At 44.2% G+C, this 19,082-nt stretch overlaps 1 protein-coding gene across 4 annotated transcripts in view; it reads left to right on the plus strand.

The window, feature by feature from the left end:
* The window catches only part of SH3BP4 (SH3 domain binding protein 4), a 142,515-nt gene that overhangs the window by 105,518 nt on the left and 17,915 nt on the right, over positions 1-19,082 (plus strand). For 2 of the 4 annotated variants that reach the window (XM_029068882.2, XM_007666075.3), the window contains 2 exons: positions 2,122-2,363; positions 10,813-13,172. In XM_029068882.2, coding sequence (XP_028924715.1) covers positions 2,246-2,363; positions 10,813-13,172 — 2,478 coding nt within the window. In that variant the 5' untranslated portion in view covers positions 2,122-2,245. The remainder of the gene's footprint in view (positions 1-2,121; positions 2,364-10,812; positions 13,173-19,082) is intronic. The other 2 variants (XM_029068883.2, XM_001505829.4) reach the window with 1 other exon arrangement.

Genomic DNA, 19,082 nt, shown 5'->3' on the forward strand with positions numbered 1-19,082 from the left:
TTTCAGGCTCAGTTTACTGGAGTAACATTTCAGTTGACTGAGAAGGTTCAATTGGATATCAAATGAGGAAAGGACCCCAGATTTTTGAAGGGAAAAAGAAGGGCAAGAAATTCCTTGTTTAATGGGTCATGTTAGTCAAAATTAATTTGTTTTGAGGAGAGTTGATTACCCTAATTTCAGAGCCTCAAGGGAAAGATAGAATGATCACTTCCAGATTTTTGGGTTTTTTGGACCATTTTTTGCCCTCTTTGCCCACTGAGGCAAACCCCTTTAGACTGCAAATCCCCACTGGGAAATGGAGAAGCTAGTAGCTGCTGCTTTGTGCATCTGAATATCATCTAATGAGGAAACAAAATCCAATGAGATCTCCCCCACCTGGTATAACTAGTTCCCAGAATTTGCCTTGGAATTTCCTGTCTCCAGGAGGGAGAGGACAAGGAGGACCCTCCAGATTTCCTCCTAGCAATTAAGACTGAGAGCCTAATCACCTAATTAGACTAGTTAAGAAGAGGGTTGTTTGGGGTGTCCTTAATTAGGCAAATGCTAAAATTCTCAAGGGATACTATGGGGTCACAGAAATCACACAGGTCACAGGACAACAGAGTAACCAGAGAGGAGAGGGGAGAGTGCAGTGGTAGAGCAAAAGTAAGACTTGCTTCCTTGCCAGATTGTACTACTCCTCAGGGCAGTGGGAACTATTCATACCTGGTTATCGTCCATTCCCATTAACAGAACATAATTTGAGTTTATGGAACCTAGTGCAGCGTGAAATAAGATCCCTTAAAATATTCTTCAGACCTCCTCTCTGGGCTTTGGTAAAGGGCTCTTTCCAAGAGATTGGGAAAGTCAATATCCCAGTCCTGAAATAACAAGATTCATATCCCCTGGAATCTGGAAAAACAAGGTAGCTTCTGGGAAAGATGGTGTATTTCTTGGGAAATCTGAGGACTTGGTATAACCGATGTTCGATAAGGGTCAGTTTCCATCTCAAATGTAACAGGGGATCATTTTGGCCTAGATGTTTCTTGTCAGTAAGAATGTAGACCAATCAGTTAAACAGATGTTCACCAGATGGCTGCCTCAAAGGATGTGTGTGTGTGTGTGTGTGTCGCTGCCCTTTTGAAAGAGGATATGATACAGTGCTCTGTACATACGTGCTAAATAAAAACTAATGATTGACACAAGAAATTCTGACATGCCATTATTAGGTGTACTGTAATAGGCCATAGCTGTTTGTGTTTGGGAATTCTGGTGTGGTAATCATAGTAATAATAACTATGTTATTTGTTAAGCGCTATGTGCCAGGCATTGTACTAAGTGCGGGGGTGGATACAAGCAAATCAGGTTGGAAACAGGCTCTGCCCCACATAGGGCTCAGTCTTATTCCCCATCTTACAGAGATTTATTTAGTATTTGAGGACTATGGTAAACTCTGGGGAGAATACATTTGAATTAATGGTCCCTGCCTTCAAGAATTTTTCAATCTAGAGGAGGAAACAAGGCAAATAACACTTGTAGAATTTAAGTGCCTATTATGGGCCAAACACTGTAATAAAACGGAGCAAATACAACATAGTCAGATCAGACACAGTCCCTATCCCAAGTGGGGCTTACGATCTTGAATGAGGATGAATGAGAATTTAATCCCATTTCACAGATGAGGAAACTGAAGCCCAGAAAAGTTAACTGATTTACCCAAGGTCACATAGGCAGATGGAAGGGCCAGGATTAGAACCCAGGTTTCCAAACTCGCAGGCCCATACTCTTTCCACTAGGGCATGGTGCTTTCCCTAAGGGTTATCATATATAAAATAATACTTTCTGGAAAGAGGTGTTCAAAATTCGAACTTTTTCTCCCTGAACTGCAAAAACAGCTGTATTTTCTGACCAAATAGTTCAGGCCAATCATTAGCTAACAAGTAGGCCAACCAACTTGAAACTCTTAGTACCGTACCGTGAAAATCAAGTTAAAAAGCTTACTCCACTGACAAAACCCGTGCCTGGGTTTGTGTAGGAAATGAGAACAATGGAGAGAATGGGGAATTGGAGCGGAAAAGTGACTTGCGGTGTAATTGACATGCCAGAAGAACACATCCTAAAATACCGTTTTCCTCTTTCTAGCAGATAGCTCAAGTCGATGAAACTACAGCTCAGAGGAAGCTAGGATTTCAGGAGACAGGTCCTCTGAAACACCCGGAGAAGAGCCATGAAGCACTAGAGCTTCTTCCACAACAACACTTTCAAGATGGCAGCTCAACGGATCCGTGCTGCCAACTCGAATGGTCTCCCACGATGCAAGTCCGAGGGAACCCTGATTGACCTCAGTGATGGGTTTTCGGAGACCAGCTTTAACGATGTCAAAGGTGAGCCTGTTCTATGCAGTTGGCAATGATGGATCTCCCTGAGTGGCGGGAGTTCAAATGGGGACTCTCCTTACCATTACCTTAATCTCCTTACCATCGGCTTTAAACCACTTGATCAGCTTGCCCCATCCTACCTCACCTCACTAATCTCCTATAGCCCAGCCTGCACACTCCACTCCTCTAGCTCCAGCTGCCTCAATTTCATCTATCTTGTGACCGACCCCTTTCCCACGCCCTCCCTCTGGCCGGAAACTACCTTCTCCTCCATATACACCAAAACTACCACTCTCGCTCCATCTTCAAAGCATTATTAACCTCACATCTCCTCCAAGAGGCCTTCACTGATTAAGCCCTCTCTTCCCCAACTCACTTGCCCTTCTGCCTTGTCTGTATCCTTGGATCTGTGATCTTTGGATATTGATATTCGTCCCACCCCTAATCCCACAGCACTTGTGTACATATCTTTAGCCCATTGTTGGGTAGGGACTGTCTCTATTGCCAAATTGTACTTTCCTAGCACTTAGTACAGTGCTCTGCATACAGTAAGGGCTCCATAAATATGATTTAATGAATAAATTATATTTTGTAAATGATTTATTCATGTTCATGTCTGTCTTCCCCTCGAGACTGTAACATCATTATGGGCAGGGAATGTATATGCTAATTCTATTATATAGCATTCTCCCAAGTGCTTACTACAATGCTCTTCACTTAGTAAGCACTGAATAAATACCACTGATCAATCAGTCAAAGCAAAGAGGACTTTGAAATTCACCTGCATATTCAGCCTGTGATTTTGGGCTGCAACATTGTTTGGCAGGGTTTAATTAACAGTGAGACCTGCCACAGAATGATTTCTCGGAAACTCCAATAAAGGCATTTTCTAGTATCCTATCATAGCATTATTTCTTGTTAACAAAGAAGCTTTTATTTGAAACTTTTAAATGCCTGACATTTTGGAGCTTTATGTGAATATTGTGAATATGTGAAAAACAGCAATATTATAACTGCTGCAGGATACTTAAAATGAAATGCAAAATCATTCGAAGATATAAAAATTTTATATGCTGCATGTAAAGATGAAAGAGGAGAAAATAGAGTATGGTGAGACCAATGAAAAAAATTGTTTAATGTTACAGTAGCGGTGTTAGAATGACTGTCAGTGATCAGTTCTTGATTCGAGCAGGCTTGACACGTCACTTTACCTTTTGGTTTTCATTTTCTGCTCATATATGTGTGATAGTTACTGATCAACCTTTCAAGGGACTGTGTGAGTTTAATTAACTGATTACTAATTTGTATGTTCTGAATATTATTTCAGCTATAAGCACTAGCAAGCTGTTTTTATCCTTGCCACTGCTGTACTCTCATGTTCCTTGATGTCTTTCTTCATTTGGAGTAGATGAAGTGACGTCCGGTTTATACTAAGGAAATAATCCCGTGGTTACACTTGATTCAAGGCAAAGGGAATTAACTCATTTTCAGGCAGAGAAAACTGAGTGAATAAGCATCACAGCTCCCTGTCTGTCAATTGTATTTATTGAGCACTTAATATGTGCGGAGCACTGTACTAACCGCTTGGGAGAGTACACTATTACTATATAAGTCAGAGATCATGGGTTCGAATCCCGGCTGTGCCACTTGTCAGCTATGTGACTGAGGGCAAGTCACTTCACTACTCTGGGCCTCAGTTACCTCATCTGTAAAATGGGGATTAACTGTGAGCCTCACGTGGGACAACCTGATTACCCTGTGTCTCTCCCAGCACTTAGAACAGTGCTTAGCACATAGTAAGTGCTTAACAAATACCAACATTATTATATAACAGACACAATCCCTGCCAATAGTCATGAGAAAGTGGGAATCAGGCCAGGAACGGGAACCTGCAGGGTGTTAGGTGCACAGAAATCTGGTGGATTCTAAAGAAACTCCTGTTACAGACCCAAGGTAGGTTTATTTGATTGCTTGACTGATTTAGGGGACAAGATAGAAACTGATTTCACTTAGTGATATTTACTGAGCACTTATTGTGCATTGCATGATGCGAAGATCTTGGTAGACTACAATTCAATAGTGAAAATGATCCTTGCCCACAAGAAATTTACAATCTAGTGGAAGTGACAGACATAAAAATAAATTGCAGCCATTTATTTTAATTAAGGGAATTAATTTTAATTAAGGGAATTATTCCCTTCCCCTGCAGGTAGGGGAAGCAGGAGACTATAAGGATATATACAAAATTGTTATGGGGATGGGATGAGTATCAAATGCTAGGGAGTATGGTTCCACAAATGTAGGAGTAGCAGGAGGCAGGGAGAAAAGGTGGGGAGAAGAGAGGTTATCTAGGGAAGGCTTCATGGAAGAGATGTGATTTTAGTAAGGTAATGCAGGTGGGGAGAGTAGCGGCCTTTTGGCTGTGAAAGAGGAGGATGTGAACAAGGAGTTGATGGTGAAAGAGATGGGAGTGAGGCACAGTAAATAGGTAATCGATCATATTCACTGAGTGCTTACTCTGTGCAGAGCACTGTACTAACTGCTAGTGAGTAGAAGAGAGTTTGTAGACACATTCTCTGTCCACAACAAGCTTACAGCCTAGAGAGGGAGATAGACATCAATATAAATACACAAATTACGATATGTGCCTCAGTGCAGTGGGGCTGAGGGAAGGGTGAATAAAGAGTGCAAATCCAAGAGCAAGGGCAACGCAGAACGAAGTGGAGGAAGAGGAAATGAGGGCCTTATTCGGGAAGGTCTCTGGTAGGTAGCTGTTAGAGTAGCAAATTGTGTCTCTGGGTTATAGTGGGAGAGACTGAGACTAGGTAGGAGGGGGAGAGAGCCTAAAACTGATGGTGAAGACTTTATTTAACCAGGATAAATGGCATCTTTTGGTTTAACTGTATCTGTTTTTCACCCACCATGGGAAGCACTTTCTTAAACAGAGGAGCCAAAACCAAGAATTGTTCATTGTAGACAGGGAAAGTGTCCACTAAGTCTATTGTACTCTCCCAAATGCTTTGTAAAGTGTTTTGCACATAGCGCTTAATAAATACCATTCATTGATTGATGGGTTATTTTTCCCAATAGGGGTAAAAATTGCCTTGCACAAATAACTTGAAATGTAATCTGACATGTTTGGGATAGATTGTTTGACATTAATAATTGCACTAGAAGGAAAATTCTGTGGTAAAATTTTATTCTCATGCATATACATCTTGGTACTTTCCTAGGTGCTTAAGACAGGGCTCCACAGTAGGTATTCAGTAATGCTAATGACTGACTCTGTGGGCCCAGCAATTATCAAATTCCCATGTTTCAGTTTTTACATTGGGCAGTACAGTGAACTGGGAAAAATTTTAGCACCTGTCCTCAAAATGCTCATAATCTAGGAGTAAAATGCACATAAAACAGAGAAGCAGCATGGTCTAATGGATAGAGCATGGGCTTGGGAGTTAGAAGGACTTGGGTTCTAATCCCGACTCTGCCACTTGTCCCTTAACTTCTCTGTGGTTCATTTACATCATCAGTAAAATGGGGATTTGTACTGTGAGCCCCATGTGGGCCCTGGATTGTGTTCAACCTGATTAGCTTGTATCTTCCCCAGTGCTTAATACAGTGTCTGGCACATAGTAAGTGCTTAACAAATACCATTAAAAAAAAGTTTAAACTGGTAAGTACTATTTTAAATTCCTGATCCTAAGGAACATGTGCTGCCCAGTGTGGAAACTTGGGCAGATGAATAAGCCACCCCACCTTCTCAATTCCAATATATAGCAGGCTTACCTCAGTGGTCTTGAAGTTGTAAAGGCAGCATGCCAGCTTTCCTCCTACTCTTTCACCCCAAAGGTGAGTGGTTGAAACTGTCATTCATGTTCGAGTGTTCGTTTTCTGTCCCTTGACTGGACTCTGCCCATCTTTGTTCCACTCCACTTTGTAATTACATTGTGCTGAGTAATCATGGTATTAAGTGCTTTCTTTGTGCTAAGTGCAGTATCGAGCAATGGAGAGTATAAGCAGACTGGACCCAGTCTCTGACCCACATGAGGTTCTTTTTCACTTGTGAAATATTTTTAACCAGATTTCATCATCACCACCAGAGTTACTCAACTCTGGGAATACATTAGTCAATAGCCTATCCAGCATCAAGACAACAGCAATCCAATTAATTATTTTAATTTTGGCATTTGTTAAATGCCTTCTATGTGCCAAACACTATACTAAGCACTAGGTCAGGTACCAGATAATCAAGTTCCACATGGGATTCCCAGTGTAAGTAGGAGGGAGAACAGGTATTGAATACCCTTTTTACAAGATGAGGGAAATGACTGTCCGTGGTCACACAGCAAGCTTGTGGCAGAATCTGAATTAGAACCCAGATCCTCTGACTCCTAGGCCCATGCTTTTTCCAGTAGGCCATGCTGCTTCCCAGAAGTGATCTCTTTTCTATGCCACAATATGAAGATCCCATAACAAAACCAAGCAGTGGCCTCAAGGCCAAGGGTCTGAAAGAATGTATTCATTTCTTCCAAGCAGAGTTGAAAATGTTATAACTAAACGTGACAGCAAATCTATCTACTTTATATTGTAAAAGAGCTTTATTTTTTTCCATAGAAAAGAATACAAATTTAGTTTCAAAGAAACACCATCCAGTGATTCTCCTGAGTAAAGGGATAGGGGACCTTGTCTTAGCTTTGCTCTCTGACATTTGCCACAGTCAAGACGACATACTTCCTTTTCTACTTGCATTTATCTCATGCAAGTTTGATACAATGAGAAGCAGCGTGGCTCAGTGGAAAGAGCATGGGTTTTGGAGTCAGAGATCATGGGTTCGAATCCCGGCTCTGCCACTTGTCAGCTGTGTGACTTTAGGCAAGTCACTTCACTTCTCTGTGCCTCAGTTACCTCATCTGTAAAATGGGGATTTGAACTGTGAGCCCCAGGTGGGGTAACCTGATCACCTTGTATCTACCCAGTGCTTAGAACAGTGCTCGGCACATAGTAAGCACTTAACAAATACCAACATTATTATTATACAAGAACCCAGACTTTTCCATTGGCTTTTCCTCAGTGTTAAAATAAGCCAGCAGGAGGGATGGTACCAACTTACCAACTGTAACTCATTTTCAGAGAGAGAAAAATCAATCCTTAATATAATTAAAAGTTCTATTTTTATAAGGTCAGAATATACTCTCATGCGAGGAAAATCAACTATTAGGTTCAGGTCGAAACAGCACAAATGTCTGCTCGGATGTCTGTGTTTTTAGATAATTGCATTTTTTGGTTGTGACAGTTGATGTAATGACTGATCAGACAGAGAACAGGCCCCATGGCCTAAAATCTAATGCTATTTCTGAAGTGCTGAAATGATGAACTAATGTGTGCCTATTTAACAACTAAGGTAATAGCTCTGGAGCAAACAGGCACAATGGGTGGTTAGTAAGCTCCTCGTGGGCAGAAATGAGTTTACCAACTTTGTTGTATTGTACTCACCAAGCATTTAGTACAGGGCTCTGCCCACAATAAACATTCAATAAAACCACTGATAGTAGAAACTTTTTTTTCTGGGGCCAGAGGAGGGGTCAGGGGCTCAGAGAGGCTGAATGAAAGTCTCCATAAAGAAGTAAGCAAATGTGTAAGTAATTTGGTGGGTGTCAATTTTTCCTTTTGAATATGGGGACTGTCTGGGATAGGCCATTTCACAGATCATTTATACCTAAAAATTCTAGTATTAAATGCTTATTATGTGCCAAGCACCATACTTAGCACTTGGCTGGTGTAAGATAAACAGATTAATGGCTTTTATTAAATGCTTATTGTGTGTCAGAAACTTTGCTAGGTGCTTGGGAGAGACTCAGTCATATTTATTGAGGGCTTACTGTATGCAGAGCACTGTACTAAGTGCTTGAGAGGACAATACGATAGTCAACAGGTTTGTTACCTAACCATTCGTTCATTCAATAGTATTTATTGAGCGCTTACTATGCGCAGAGCACTGTACTGTGCTTGGAATCGCTTGGAATGTACAAATCGGCAACAGATAGAGACAGTCCCTGCCCTTTGACCGGCTTACAGTCTAATCAGGGGAGACACAGACAATAACAGTGGCAATAAATAAAATCGAGGGGAAGAACATCTCATTAAAACAATAGCAAATAGCAAATAAATAGAATCAGGGTGATGTACATCTCATTAACAAAATAAATAGGGTAATGAAGATATATACAGTTGAGCAGATGAGTACAGTGCTGAGGGGATGGGACGGGAGAGGGGGAGGAGCAGAGGGAAAGGGGGAAGAAGAGGGTTTAGCTGCGGAGAGGTGAAGAGGGGGTAGAGGGAGCAGAGGGAAAAGGGGAGCTCAGTCTGGGAAGACCTCTTGGAGGAGGTGAGCTTTAAGTAGGGTTTTGAAGAGGGGAAGAGAATTAGTTTGGCAAAGGTGAGGAGGGAGGGCGTTCCAGGACCGCGGGAGGACATGGCCCAGGGGTCAACTGCGGGATAGGCGAGAACGGGAGATGATCAGGAGGTGGACGGCAGAGGAGCGGAGCGTGCAGGGTGGGCAGTAGAAAGAGAGAAGGGAGGAGAGGTAGGAAGGGGCAAGGTGATGGAGAGCCTTGAAGCCTAGAGTGAGGAGTTTTTGTTTGGAGCGGAGGTTGATAGGCAACCACTGGAGGTTTTTAAGAAGGGGAATGACATGCCCAGAGTGTTTCTGCAGGAAGATGAGCCGGGCAGCGGAGTGAAGAATAGACTGGAGCGGGGAGAGAGAGGAGGACCACAAGGAGTTTACAGTCAAGAGGAGGGGAGCACAGATTGGACAAAGTGTCTGTCCCCCATGGGGTCTTCAGTCTAAATGGGTAAGGACAACAGGTAGCATGGCATAGTGGTTAGAGCATGGGCCTGGGAGTCAGAAGGTCATGAGTTCTAATATTGGCTCCACCACTGTATATATTTTCGTTACCCTATTTATTTTGTTAATGAATTGTACATCGCCTTGATTCTATTTAGTTGCCATTGTTTTTACGAGATGTTCTTCCCCTTGACGCTGTTTAGTGCCATTGTTCTTGTCTGTCCGTCTCCCCCGATTAGACTGTAAGCCCGTCAAACGGCAGGGACTGTCTCTATCTGTTGCCGACTTGTTCATCCCAAGCGCTTAGTACAGTGCTCTGCACATAGTAAGCGCTCAATAAATACTATTGAATGAATGAATGAACTTGTCTGCTATGTGCCCTTGGACAAGTCATTTCTCTTCTTTGGGCCTCAGTTACCTCATCTGAAAAATGAGGGTTAAAACTGTGAACCCCATGTGGGACAACCTGACTACCGACCCCAGTGCTTAGAACAGTGCTTGGCACATAGTAAGTGCCTAACAAATACCATAATTACTATTATTGTTATTTATCGCTATTGTACAGATGAGGAAACTGAGTTATAGAGAAGTGGAGTGATTTGTCCAAGTTTCCACAACAGGCAAGTAGGGAAGCAGCAAGGGCAAGTGGAAAGAGCACACACAGGCCTGGGAGTCAGAGGACCAAGATTCTAATCCCGCCTCCCACTTGCCTGCTAGGTGGCCTTGGGTAAATCACTTCACTTCTTTGTGTCTCAGTGTCCTCATCTGTAAAATAGGGTATAAATCCTACTTCCATAGGAAGCCCCGTGTGGGACAGAGACTCTGTCCAACCTGTGTATCTTGATCTAGCCCAGCACTTAGCACAGTTCTTGGCACTTATAAATACGATTAAAAAAGAAAAGCCAGAATTAGAACCCAGATTTTCTTGCCTTGTGATCTTTCTACTCAGCCATCCTGCTTCCATCCAAAAGTATTCAGGTTATGTCAAACAAGAAAAAAGTCCAAACCAGTCAATGTTAGTACAGAAGTCAAACAGCCAGATGGGAATGGAGGAGGTTGGAATTTCAGTGTTGGTGAAAATGAAGGTTGTTAGAACATTAGTCAAGCACATTAATTATCCAAGCTAGCTTGGAAAATTAACAGTTGGTTCATAAATGATGACTACTTGCTGATTTCCTGCCATAGTTCTCACTTTGAAAAATCAAGACTCCAATTATAATAACTGCGGGCACCAGGAAAAGCAAGACACTTGTTGGAAATGTCATGCAGAAAGCTGTATGAATACTAAACCATTGAGCAAGGCCAGGGCAAAGTTCTATTGGCCCATGAGGATCAGTGCATTTGTACAAATCCAGTAAGTACAGTCAGTAGCCACTCCTCTCCTCCCCTGGGCTGGGAGTGGGCCAAGAAGGGTCAGGGGCCTACAGCCAAACCTTCTCGGTTTAAATCTTTATATTAGGAAAACAACTGTGTTATCCTCCAACTCCTTATCAAAATCAGAAAGTACTTCTGTATATGAACCCTATTCCAGGCCATTTCTCCCTTGTTCTCAAGAAGAAGTGATTAATGCATACTGATCACTCATAAAATGTCTCTCTGTGTCCTTTTCAGTGCCTTCTCCAAGTGCCTTCCTTGTAGACAATCCCACGCCTTTTGGGAATGCGAAAGAAGTGATAGCAATCAAAGACTACTGCCCAACTAACTTTACCACCTTAAAGTTCTCCAAGGGAGACCACTTGTATGTCTTGGACACGTCAGGAGGTGAATGGTGGTACGCACACAATACCACAGAAATGGGTTATATCCCTTCCTCCTACGTGCAGCCTATAAACTACCGGAACTCTACACTCAGTGACAGCGGGATGATCGACAATCTGCTCGACAGCCCAGATGAGGGAGTGAAGGAGCTGGATTTACTTGGCGAATGGATGGATGATGATAAGAAAGGTTCGGGGAAAGCAAATAATAACCCTTTCTGGACTGGGTTCCAAACAAATCCATTTCTGAATGGGAACTTACCAATTAAGCCCAGCCTGGATGAGTTAGTCCCCAAATCCACAGTTGATTTGCTCCTTTTTGACCCGGCGGCTGCTTCTTTTACTGGCTCCAGTTCCGCCACCACCAACAGCACCGGGAACATTTTTGACGAGCTGCCGTCTACCAACCGAGGCGATCTGGAGCAGCCCATCAAGTGGGACAATCCCTTCTTCCGAAGCAAGCGCTCGTACAGTCTGTCCGAGCTGTCCGTCCTTCAAGCCAGGTCAGAGACGCCGACGTCATCGGGATTTTTCAGCGGGTTGAAATCGCCCACCCCGGAGCAGTTCCAGAGCCGGGAAGACTTTCGAACCGCCTGGTTGAACCACAGGAAGCTAGCCCGGTCTTGCCACGATTTAGATCTGCTTGGCCAGAACCCCGGCTGGGGTCAGACCCAACCAGTGGAGACCAACATTGTGTGCAAGCTAGATAGTTCCGGAGGGGCGGTTCAGCTTCCGGATACACACATCAGCATCCATGTGCCCCAGGGACACGTGGCTCCGGGAGAAACCCAGCAGATTTCCATGAAGGCCCTGTTAGACCCTCCTCTGGAACTCAATAGCGACAAGTCCAGTACCATCGGGCCAGTCCTGGAGGTGAAATTGAGCAACATGGAAGTGAAGTCTTTCATCACTTTGGAGATGAAAGTGTCTGCCGAGATCAGAAATGACCTCGTTAGTAAAAGCACAGTGGGGCTGCACTGCCTACGCAGTGACACCAAGGAAGGTCCGTATACGCCTATTCCCCTGCCGTATAGCTACGGCGACACAGTACAGGTTCAGCTAGAAAATCTTGAGCCTTGTATGTACGTTGCCATTGTCGCCCAAGGGCAGAACATTCTCTATCCCTCCACTGTTTGGGACTACATTCATAAGAAAATCACTGTGGGGGTGTACGGCCCCAAGCACATCCATCCTTCTTTTAAAACGGTTGTGACTATTTTTGGGCACGAATGTGCTCCAAAGACTTTGATGGTCAGTGAGGTCACCCGGCAGGTCCACAGCCCAGCCCCTGTGGCCTTGCAGCTGTGGGGCAAGCACCAGTTCGTCCTGTCCAGGCCGCAGGATCTTAAAATCTGCATGTTCTCCAACATGACAAATTACGAGGTCAGAGCCAGCGAGCAAGCCAAAATTGTCCGAGGATTCCAGATGAAGTTGGGCAGGGTGAGCCGCCTGATCTTTCCCATCATGTCCCATGATCCCAACGAGCTCTCGGACTTCACCCTGAGGGTCCAGGTCAAAGATGACAGCGAGGCCATCCTGACCCAATTCTGCGTCCAGACCCCACTGCCCCCGCCGAAGAGTGCCATCAAACCGTCGGGGCAGAGGCGATTTCTCAAAAAGAATGAGGTTGGAAAGATCATCCTCTCCCCCTTGGCTGCCACCACCAAGTACCCTACCTTCCAGGAGCGCCCGGTGGCTAGTCTGAAGTTTGGCAAGCTTCTGAAGACGGTGGTCAGGCAAAACAAAAACCACTACCTTCTGGAATACAAGAAGGGAGATGTCGTCGCCCTGCTGAGCGAGGAGAAGATCAAGTTGAAAGGTCAACTCTGGACCAAGGAGTGGTACATTGGCTATTACCAAGGTAAAATAGGTCTTGTCCACACCAAAAACGTACTAGTGGTGGGCAAAATCCGACCAAGCTATTTTTCTGGACCGGATCTCACCACCAGTGGGTTGTTGGAGCAGATTCTGAGGCCGTGCAAGTTTCTGACCTACATCTACGCATCGGTTCGGACCTTGCTCATGGAGAACATTAGCAGCTGGCGGGTGTTCGCGGATGCTCTGGGCTATGCCAACCTGCCCCTCACCTTTTTCTGCCGGGCAGAGTTGGACAGTGAACCAGAAAGGGTGGCCTCTGTCCTAGAAAAGCTCAAGGAGGATTGTAACAACACCGAAAATAAAGACAGAAAGTCCTTTCAGAAGGAACTGATGATGGTAAGTATTTGGTCAAATGTGGGGGCGGAGGGGGTGGTTGTTCAGATCGACTGGGGTGGCAGATTCATCTCTCACAGTGGACTTGGAAGTACACCTAATTCATGATGCCTAAATACCCAAATGGTGTTGGGTTTTCAGTAGGAAACCTTGGTCCAGCGATAGAGGTGAATGTGCACTCATTGAAATAATTGTTTGCTTATTCATCAGCTTCTAGAGTAGGCACTGAGCACTGCTGTGATTAAAGAGGAAAGAAAGGCATATTGTAGACATCGCTGGACTGGTGTCAGTGAAGTTTCAGTTGACTACTTTGAAGATAAATTGGAGAATTGGATTGCAGGCAACTGAAAATATAAATTTCAGATTAATAGGCATCATTGCTCCATCAGAACTTGGTTAATGTTTGTTAATCCTCTGTGTTTCCATAAGGTTACCTCTTGATTTTGATGCCTTCAAACTAAGGCAAAGGCAATGTTTTTTTCTACAGTATTTGTTAAGCCCTTATTATGTATCAGGCACTGTTTGAAGCCCTGGATTAGATACAAGGTGATCAGATAGGGCACAGTCCATGTCCCATATAGGTAACTGAGGCACAAGAAGCAAAATTCACACAGCAGACAACTGGCAGAGCCAGGATTAAAATCCAGGTCTTTGAACCCATCTTGGAAATGCTTGCTGGGAAGAAAACTGCTACACCAGAGTTCAAAGTCTGAGTTTTTCTGGCTATGTGCAAATCATTTGATCTCTTAGTCTCTGTTTCTTACTCTTTACAATGAGAGGAATCCTCCCTCTCCCTAACATATGTCTCTTGGACATTTTCACTTCAGATCTATTATTTAAAATAAGATATTTCTTTTTCTTCCTTTTTAAATATCCTTTAGCACTCTTTTTGTCTTTTTCCCTTTCTTTGAGTATACAGAGAAGAAGTGCGTGGCTCAGTGGAAAGAGCATGGGCTTTGGAGTCAGGGCTTATGAGTTCGAATCCCAGCTCTGCCACTTGTCGGCTGTGTGACTGTGGGCAAGTCACTTAACTTCTCTGTGCCTCAGTTCCCTCATCTGTAAAATGGGGATTAAGACTGTGAGCCCCACGTGGGACAACCTGATTCCCCTATGTCTACCCCAGCGCTTAGAAAAGTGCTCGGCACATAGTAAGCGCTTAACAAATACCAACATTATTATTATTAAGTGAAACATTTACTTCGCTAGATAGAACTAGATTAAGTTTAGTTGACTTCAATATTAAGCAGCCCAGTGAGTGGTTAACTAATATTCAAGCTTTAGAGAAAATCTGCAGCTCTCATGCATTTTCTCAAGGGAATATTTTTTTATGGGCTAGCCAACCAGGCTAAATGGAATCAAATGGCTTCTCCTGTTAGGTAAATGATGGCAATATGACAAAAATTTGCTGTTGAATCAATTGGGAATGGAAATAAAGAGAAGTATCACTTCATTTAAGGAAGCAGCATGGCCTTGGGGATTGGAAAGAGCATGGGCTTTGGAGTCAGGGCTCATGAGTTCGAATCCCAGCTCTGCCACTTGTCGGCTGTGTGACTGTGGGCAAGTCACTTAACTTCTCTGTGCCTCAGTTCCCTCATCTGTAAAATGGGGATTAAGACTGTGAGCCCCACATGGGACAACCTGATTCCCCTGTGTCTACCCCAATGCTTAGAACAGTGCTCTGCACATAGTAAGCGCTTAACAAATACCAACATTATTAGAGTATGGGCCTGGTAGTCAGAGGACCTGAGTTCTGATCCCAGATCCGCTACTTGCCTGCTCTGTGATCTTGAGCAAGTCACTTAACTTCACTGTGCCACAGTTTCCTCAACTGTAAAATGGAGGTTCAATCCCTATTCTCTCTCCTACTTAGACTGTAAGCCCTATGTGGGACAGGGACAGTCAGACCTGAATAACTTATATCTACCCTAGCACTTAGAATAGTGCTTGACACATAATAAACACTTAACAAATACCCTTTTTTAAAAAAAACTATTTTCAGGCCCACTCTAAGGAACCTATCTGCTAATGAGAAACAGCATGGCTCAGTGGAAAGAGCCCAGGCTTGGGAGTCAGAAGTCATGGGTTCGAATCCCAGCTCAGCTACCTGTCAGCTGTGTGACTGTGGGCAAGTCTCTTAACTCCTCTGGGCCTCAGTTCCCTCATCTGTAAAATGGGGATTAAAACTGTGAGCCTCACGTGGGACAACCTGATTACCCTCTATCTACCCCCCAGCACTTAGAACAATGCTCTACACATAGTAAGCACTTAACAAATACCAACATTATTATTATTATTATTATTATTATTATTATTATTATTAATGGTATTTGACAGGTATTAAAATGTGGCACTTACGTGCAGTATTGAAACTTTCTGTTTGTTTCAAAGAATGTCAAAGATGTTCTTCATGCGGAAATATGTTGCTCTTTCCATTTTCCTTGCTACACTCAATTTCACAGTCAGGGCAGGTTGCATGTAGTCCTGTTGACCACCACCCCCCTCCCAGGTGGCAGTTCATTCCTGGGCAGGAGGAGTTAAGTGTGAGGCCAGCAGGAAAGTTTTGTCCCATTGCCTCTTGGATCCACAAAGTGCCTAGAAGCCCAGAGAGGCTGGGAGGTGACCAGATCATGGATGTGGGCCCTGTGATCTGGTAAAAGAGTTCCTGGAGCCTCAGGGGCCCAGACGTGCTTCAATCCTGAGCCAGCCTGAGGGCCTCTGGTATCAAGATGTGCTGAGGTGATAGTGACAACAACTGAGAATCTGGTAAAGCTGACTTCTCTGCTTTGTGACTGACTTAGACAACCAGTGTCATCTGTATATGATCTGCTAAAATGGAGTAACAAACAAGTGGCAAGCTATGGGCAGGGCTCGTGTCTACCAATTCTCCCGAGTGCTGTGCACACAGTAAGCGCTCAACAAATGCCATTGATTGACTGAAAGCACTTGTTCATCAATGAATAAAAGGGTTTTAGGAAACCTTTCTCAGTCTCTGGGATTAGACAGGTGTCTTCCATTTCACCATTTTAAACTGAAAACCACTAAGGTCCCGGTGGTTGGGGAGTGATTCTCCAAATGTCAGGCCTTGGAACATCTACCCCATGGTACCCCTGAGAGTTTGCTGGAGCCTGCATAAATGGTGCCAAATTTTATAACTGGCAACTATCAGGATGAAATGGGGAGTGTTTTCCCCTAATCTCTAAAAGAAGGACTCCTAGGTACTTACATGTTAGTGGGTGTTCTGCAATCAGATCTTTCAGTGGATTCAAGTAGAAGATGTGTTGAGATAAGGCAAATAGAAGTATTAAAGAGAAGTCCAACTGAAGGGGCTGGTGGAGAGTGAGTAAACAAACACAAACAAGCAACAGGTGAGTTCGGAGCATTTGGAAAATATCCTGAATCCCAGGTGGTGTTTAAACTAACAGGAATCTTGGCAGTTCAAGAGTCAGATCCATGTGACCCTTTAATTCATTCATTCAATAGTATTTATTGAGCGCTTACTATGTGCAGAGCACTGTACTAAGCGCTTGGAATGCGTGGCTCAGTGGAAAGAGCACGGGCTTTGGAGTCAGAGGTCACGGGTTCAAATCCCGGCTTGGCCACTTGTCAGCTGTGTGACTTTGGGCAAGTCACTTAACTTCTCGGTGCCTCAGTTACCTCATCTGTAAAATGGGGATGAAGACTGTGAGCCCCACGTGGGACAACCTGATTCCCCTGTGTCTACCCCAGCGCTTAGAACAGTGCTCGGCACATAGTAAGCGCTTAACAAATACCAACATTATTATTATTATTATTATTAACAAGTCGGCAAAAGATAGAGACAGTCCCTGCCATTTGACAGGCTTACAGTCTAATCGGGGGAGACAGATAGATAAGAACAATGGCAATAAATAGAGTCAAGGGGAAGAACATCTCGTAAAAACCATGGCAACTAAATAGAATCAAGGCAATGTACATTTCATTAACAAAATAAATAGGGTAATGAAAATATATACAGTTGAGCAGACGAGTACAGGGATGGGAAGGCAGAGGGGGAGGAGCAGAGGGAAATGGGGGGAAAAGAGGGTTAAACTGCGGAGAGGTGAAGGGGGAGCGGTAGAGGGAGAAGGGGAGCTCAGTCTGGGAAGACCTCTTGGAGGAGGTGAGTTTTAAGTAGGGTTTTGAAGAGGGGAAGAGAGTTTGGCGGAGGTGAGGAGGGAGGGCGTTCCAGGACCGCGGGAGGACGTGGCCCAGGGGTCGACGGCGGGATAGGCGAGACCGAGGGACGGTGAGGAGGTGGGAGGCAGAGGAGCGGAGCGTGCGGGGTGGGCAGTAGAAAGAGAGAAGGGAGGAGAGGTAGGAAGGGGCAAGGTGATGGAGAGCCTTGAAGCCTAGAGTGAGGAGTTTTTGTTTGGAGCGGAGGTTGATAGGCAACCACTGGAGGTGTTTAAGAAGGGGAGTGACATGTCCAGATCGTTTCTGCAGGAAGATGAGCCGGGCAGCGGAGTGAAGAATAGACTGGAGTGGGGCGAGAGAGGAGGAAGGAAGATCAGAGAGAAGGCTGACACAGTAGTCTAGCCGGGATATAACAAGAGCCTGTAGCAGTAAGGTAGCCGTTTGGGTGGAGAGGAAAGGGCGGATCTTGGCAATATTGTAAAGGTGAAACCGGCATGGTAACGGATAGGGTGTGTGGGGTGAATGAGAGAGACGAGTCAAGGATGACACCGAGATTGCGGGCCCGAGAGACAGGAAGGATGGTCGTGCCATCCACGGTGATAGGGAAGTCTGGGAGAGGACCGGGCTTGGGAGGGAAGATGAGGAGCTCAGTCTTGCTCATGTTGAGTGTTAGGTGGTGGGCCGACATCCAGGTGGAGACATCCTGGAGGGAGGAGGAGATGCGAGCCTGAAGGGAGGGGGAAAGGACAGAGGCAGAGATCTAGATCTGTGTGTCATCTGCGTAGAGATGGTAGGTGGCTTCGTGTCAAGGAGTCCAGGACTGGGAGGCAGAAGACCTGGATCCTAGTCCCAGCTCTGCCGCTCACTGGCTGTGTGACCTTGGGCTAGTCACTTAACCTCTCTGGGTTTTATTTTCCTGCTCTATAAAATGGGAGGAAAAGACCAGTTCTCTCTGTTGGAGTAAATGTTTCACTTCCTCTATGCATATTCAAAAAAGGAGGAAGAAACATAAAAGAGTGCTAAAATAGATATAGAAAAAAATGTAAGCCATGGGCAGAATTTTCTCCAATCTGATGATCTTATTCATTCTTTCATTCATTCAATAGTATTTATTGAGCGCTTACTATGTGCAGAGCACTGTACTAAACGCTAGGAATGTACAAATCGGTAACAGATAGAGACAGTCCCTGCTCTTTGATGGGCTTACAGTCTAATGGGGGAAATGGACAGACAAGAACAATAGCAATAAATAGAATCTTTCCCAGTGATTAGCATGGTGCTTGGCACGTAGAAAGTACTTCACAGTTACCATCATGATTATCTAGGAGAGGCTAGTTAATAAGTTCCTCAGCTGTCTCCCTTTTTAGACTGCAAGCTTGATTTGGGCAGCAAATATATGTTTATTGTCATATTGTACTCTCCCAAGAGCTTAATACAGTGCTCTGCACATAATAAATGTTCAATAAATGTGATTGACAAGCTGGAGTCACCCATTGTAGGTTCATTCATTCAATCATATTTATTGAGTGCTTACTGTGTGCAGAGCACTGTACTAAATGCTTGGAAAGTACAGTTCAACAACAGAGGCAATCCCTGCCCACAACGGGCTCACAGTCTAGAAGGGGGAGAAATAGACATCAAAATGAGTAAACAGGCATCAGTAGCACCAATATAAATAAAGAGAAGTAGATATACATATCAGCACAAGTAAAACAGGCATTAATATAATTAGAATTATAGGCATGTACGTATAAACACAAG

This window comes from Ornithorhynchus anatinus, chromosome 7 (genome assembly GCF_004115215.2).
Source record: "Ornithorhynchus anatinus isolate Pmale09 chromosome 7, mOrnAna1.pri.v4, whole genome shotgun sequence".
NCBI classification, from domain to species: Eukaryota; Metazoa; Chordata; class Mammalia; order Monotremata; family Ornithorhynchidae; genus Ornithorhynchus; species Ornithorhynchus anatinus.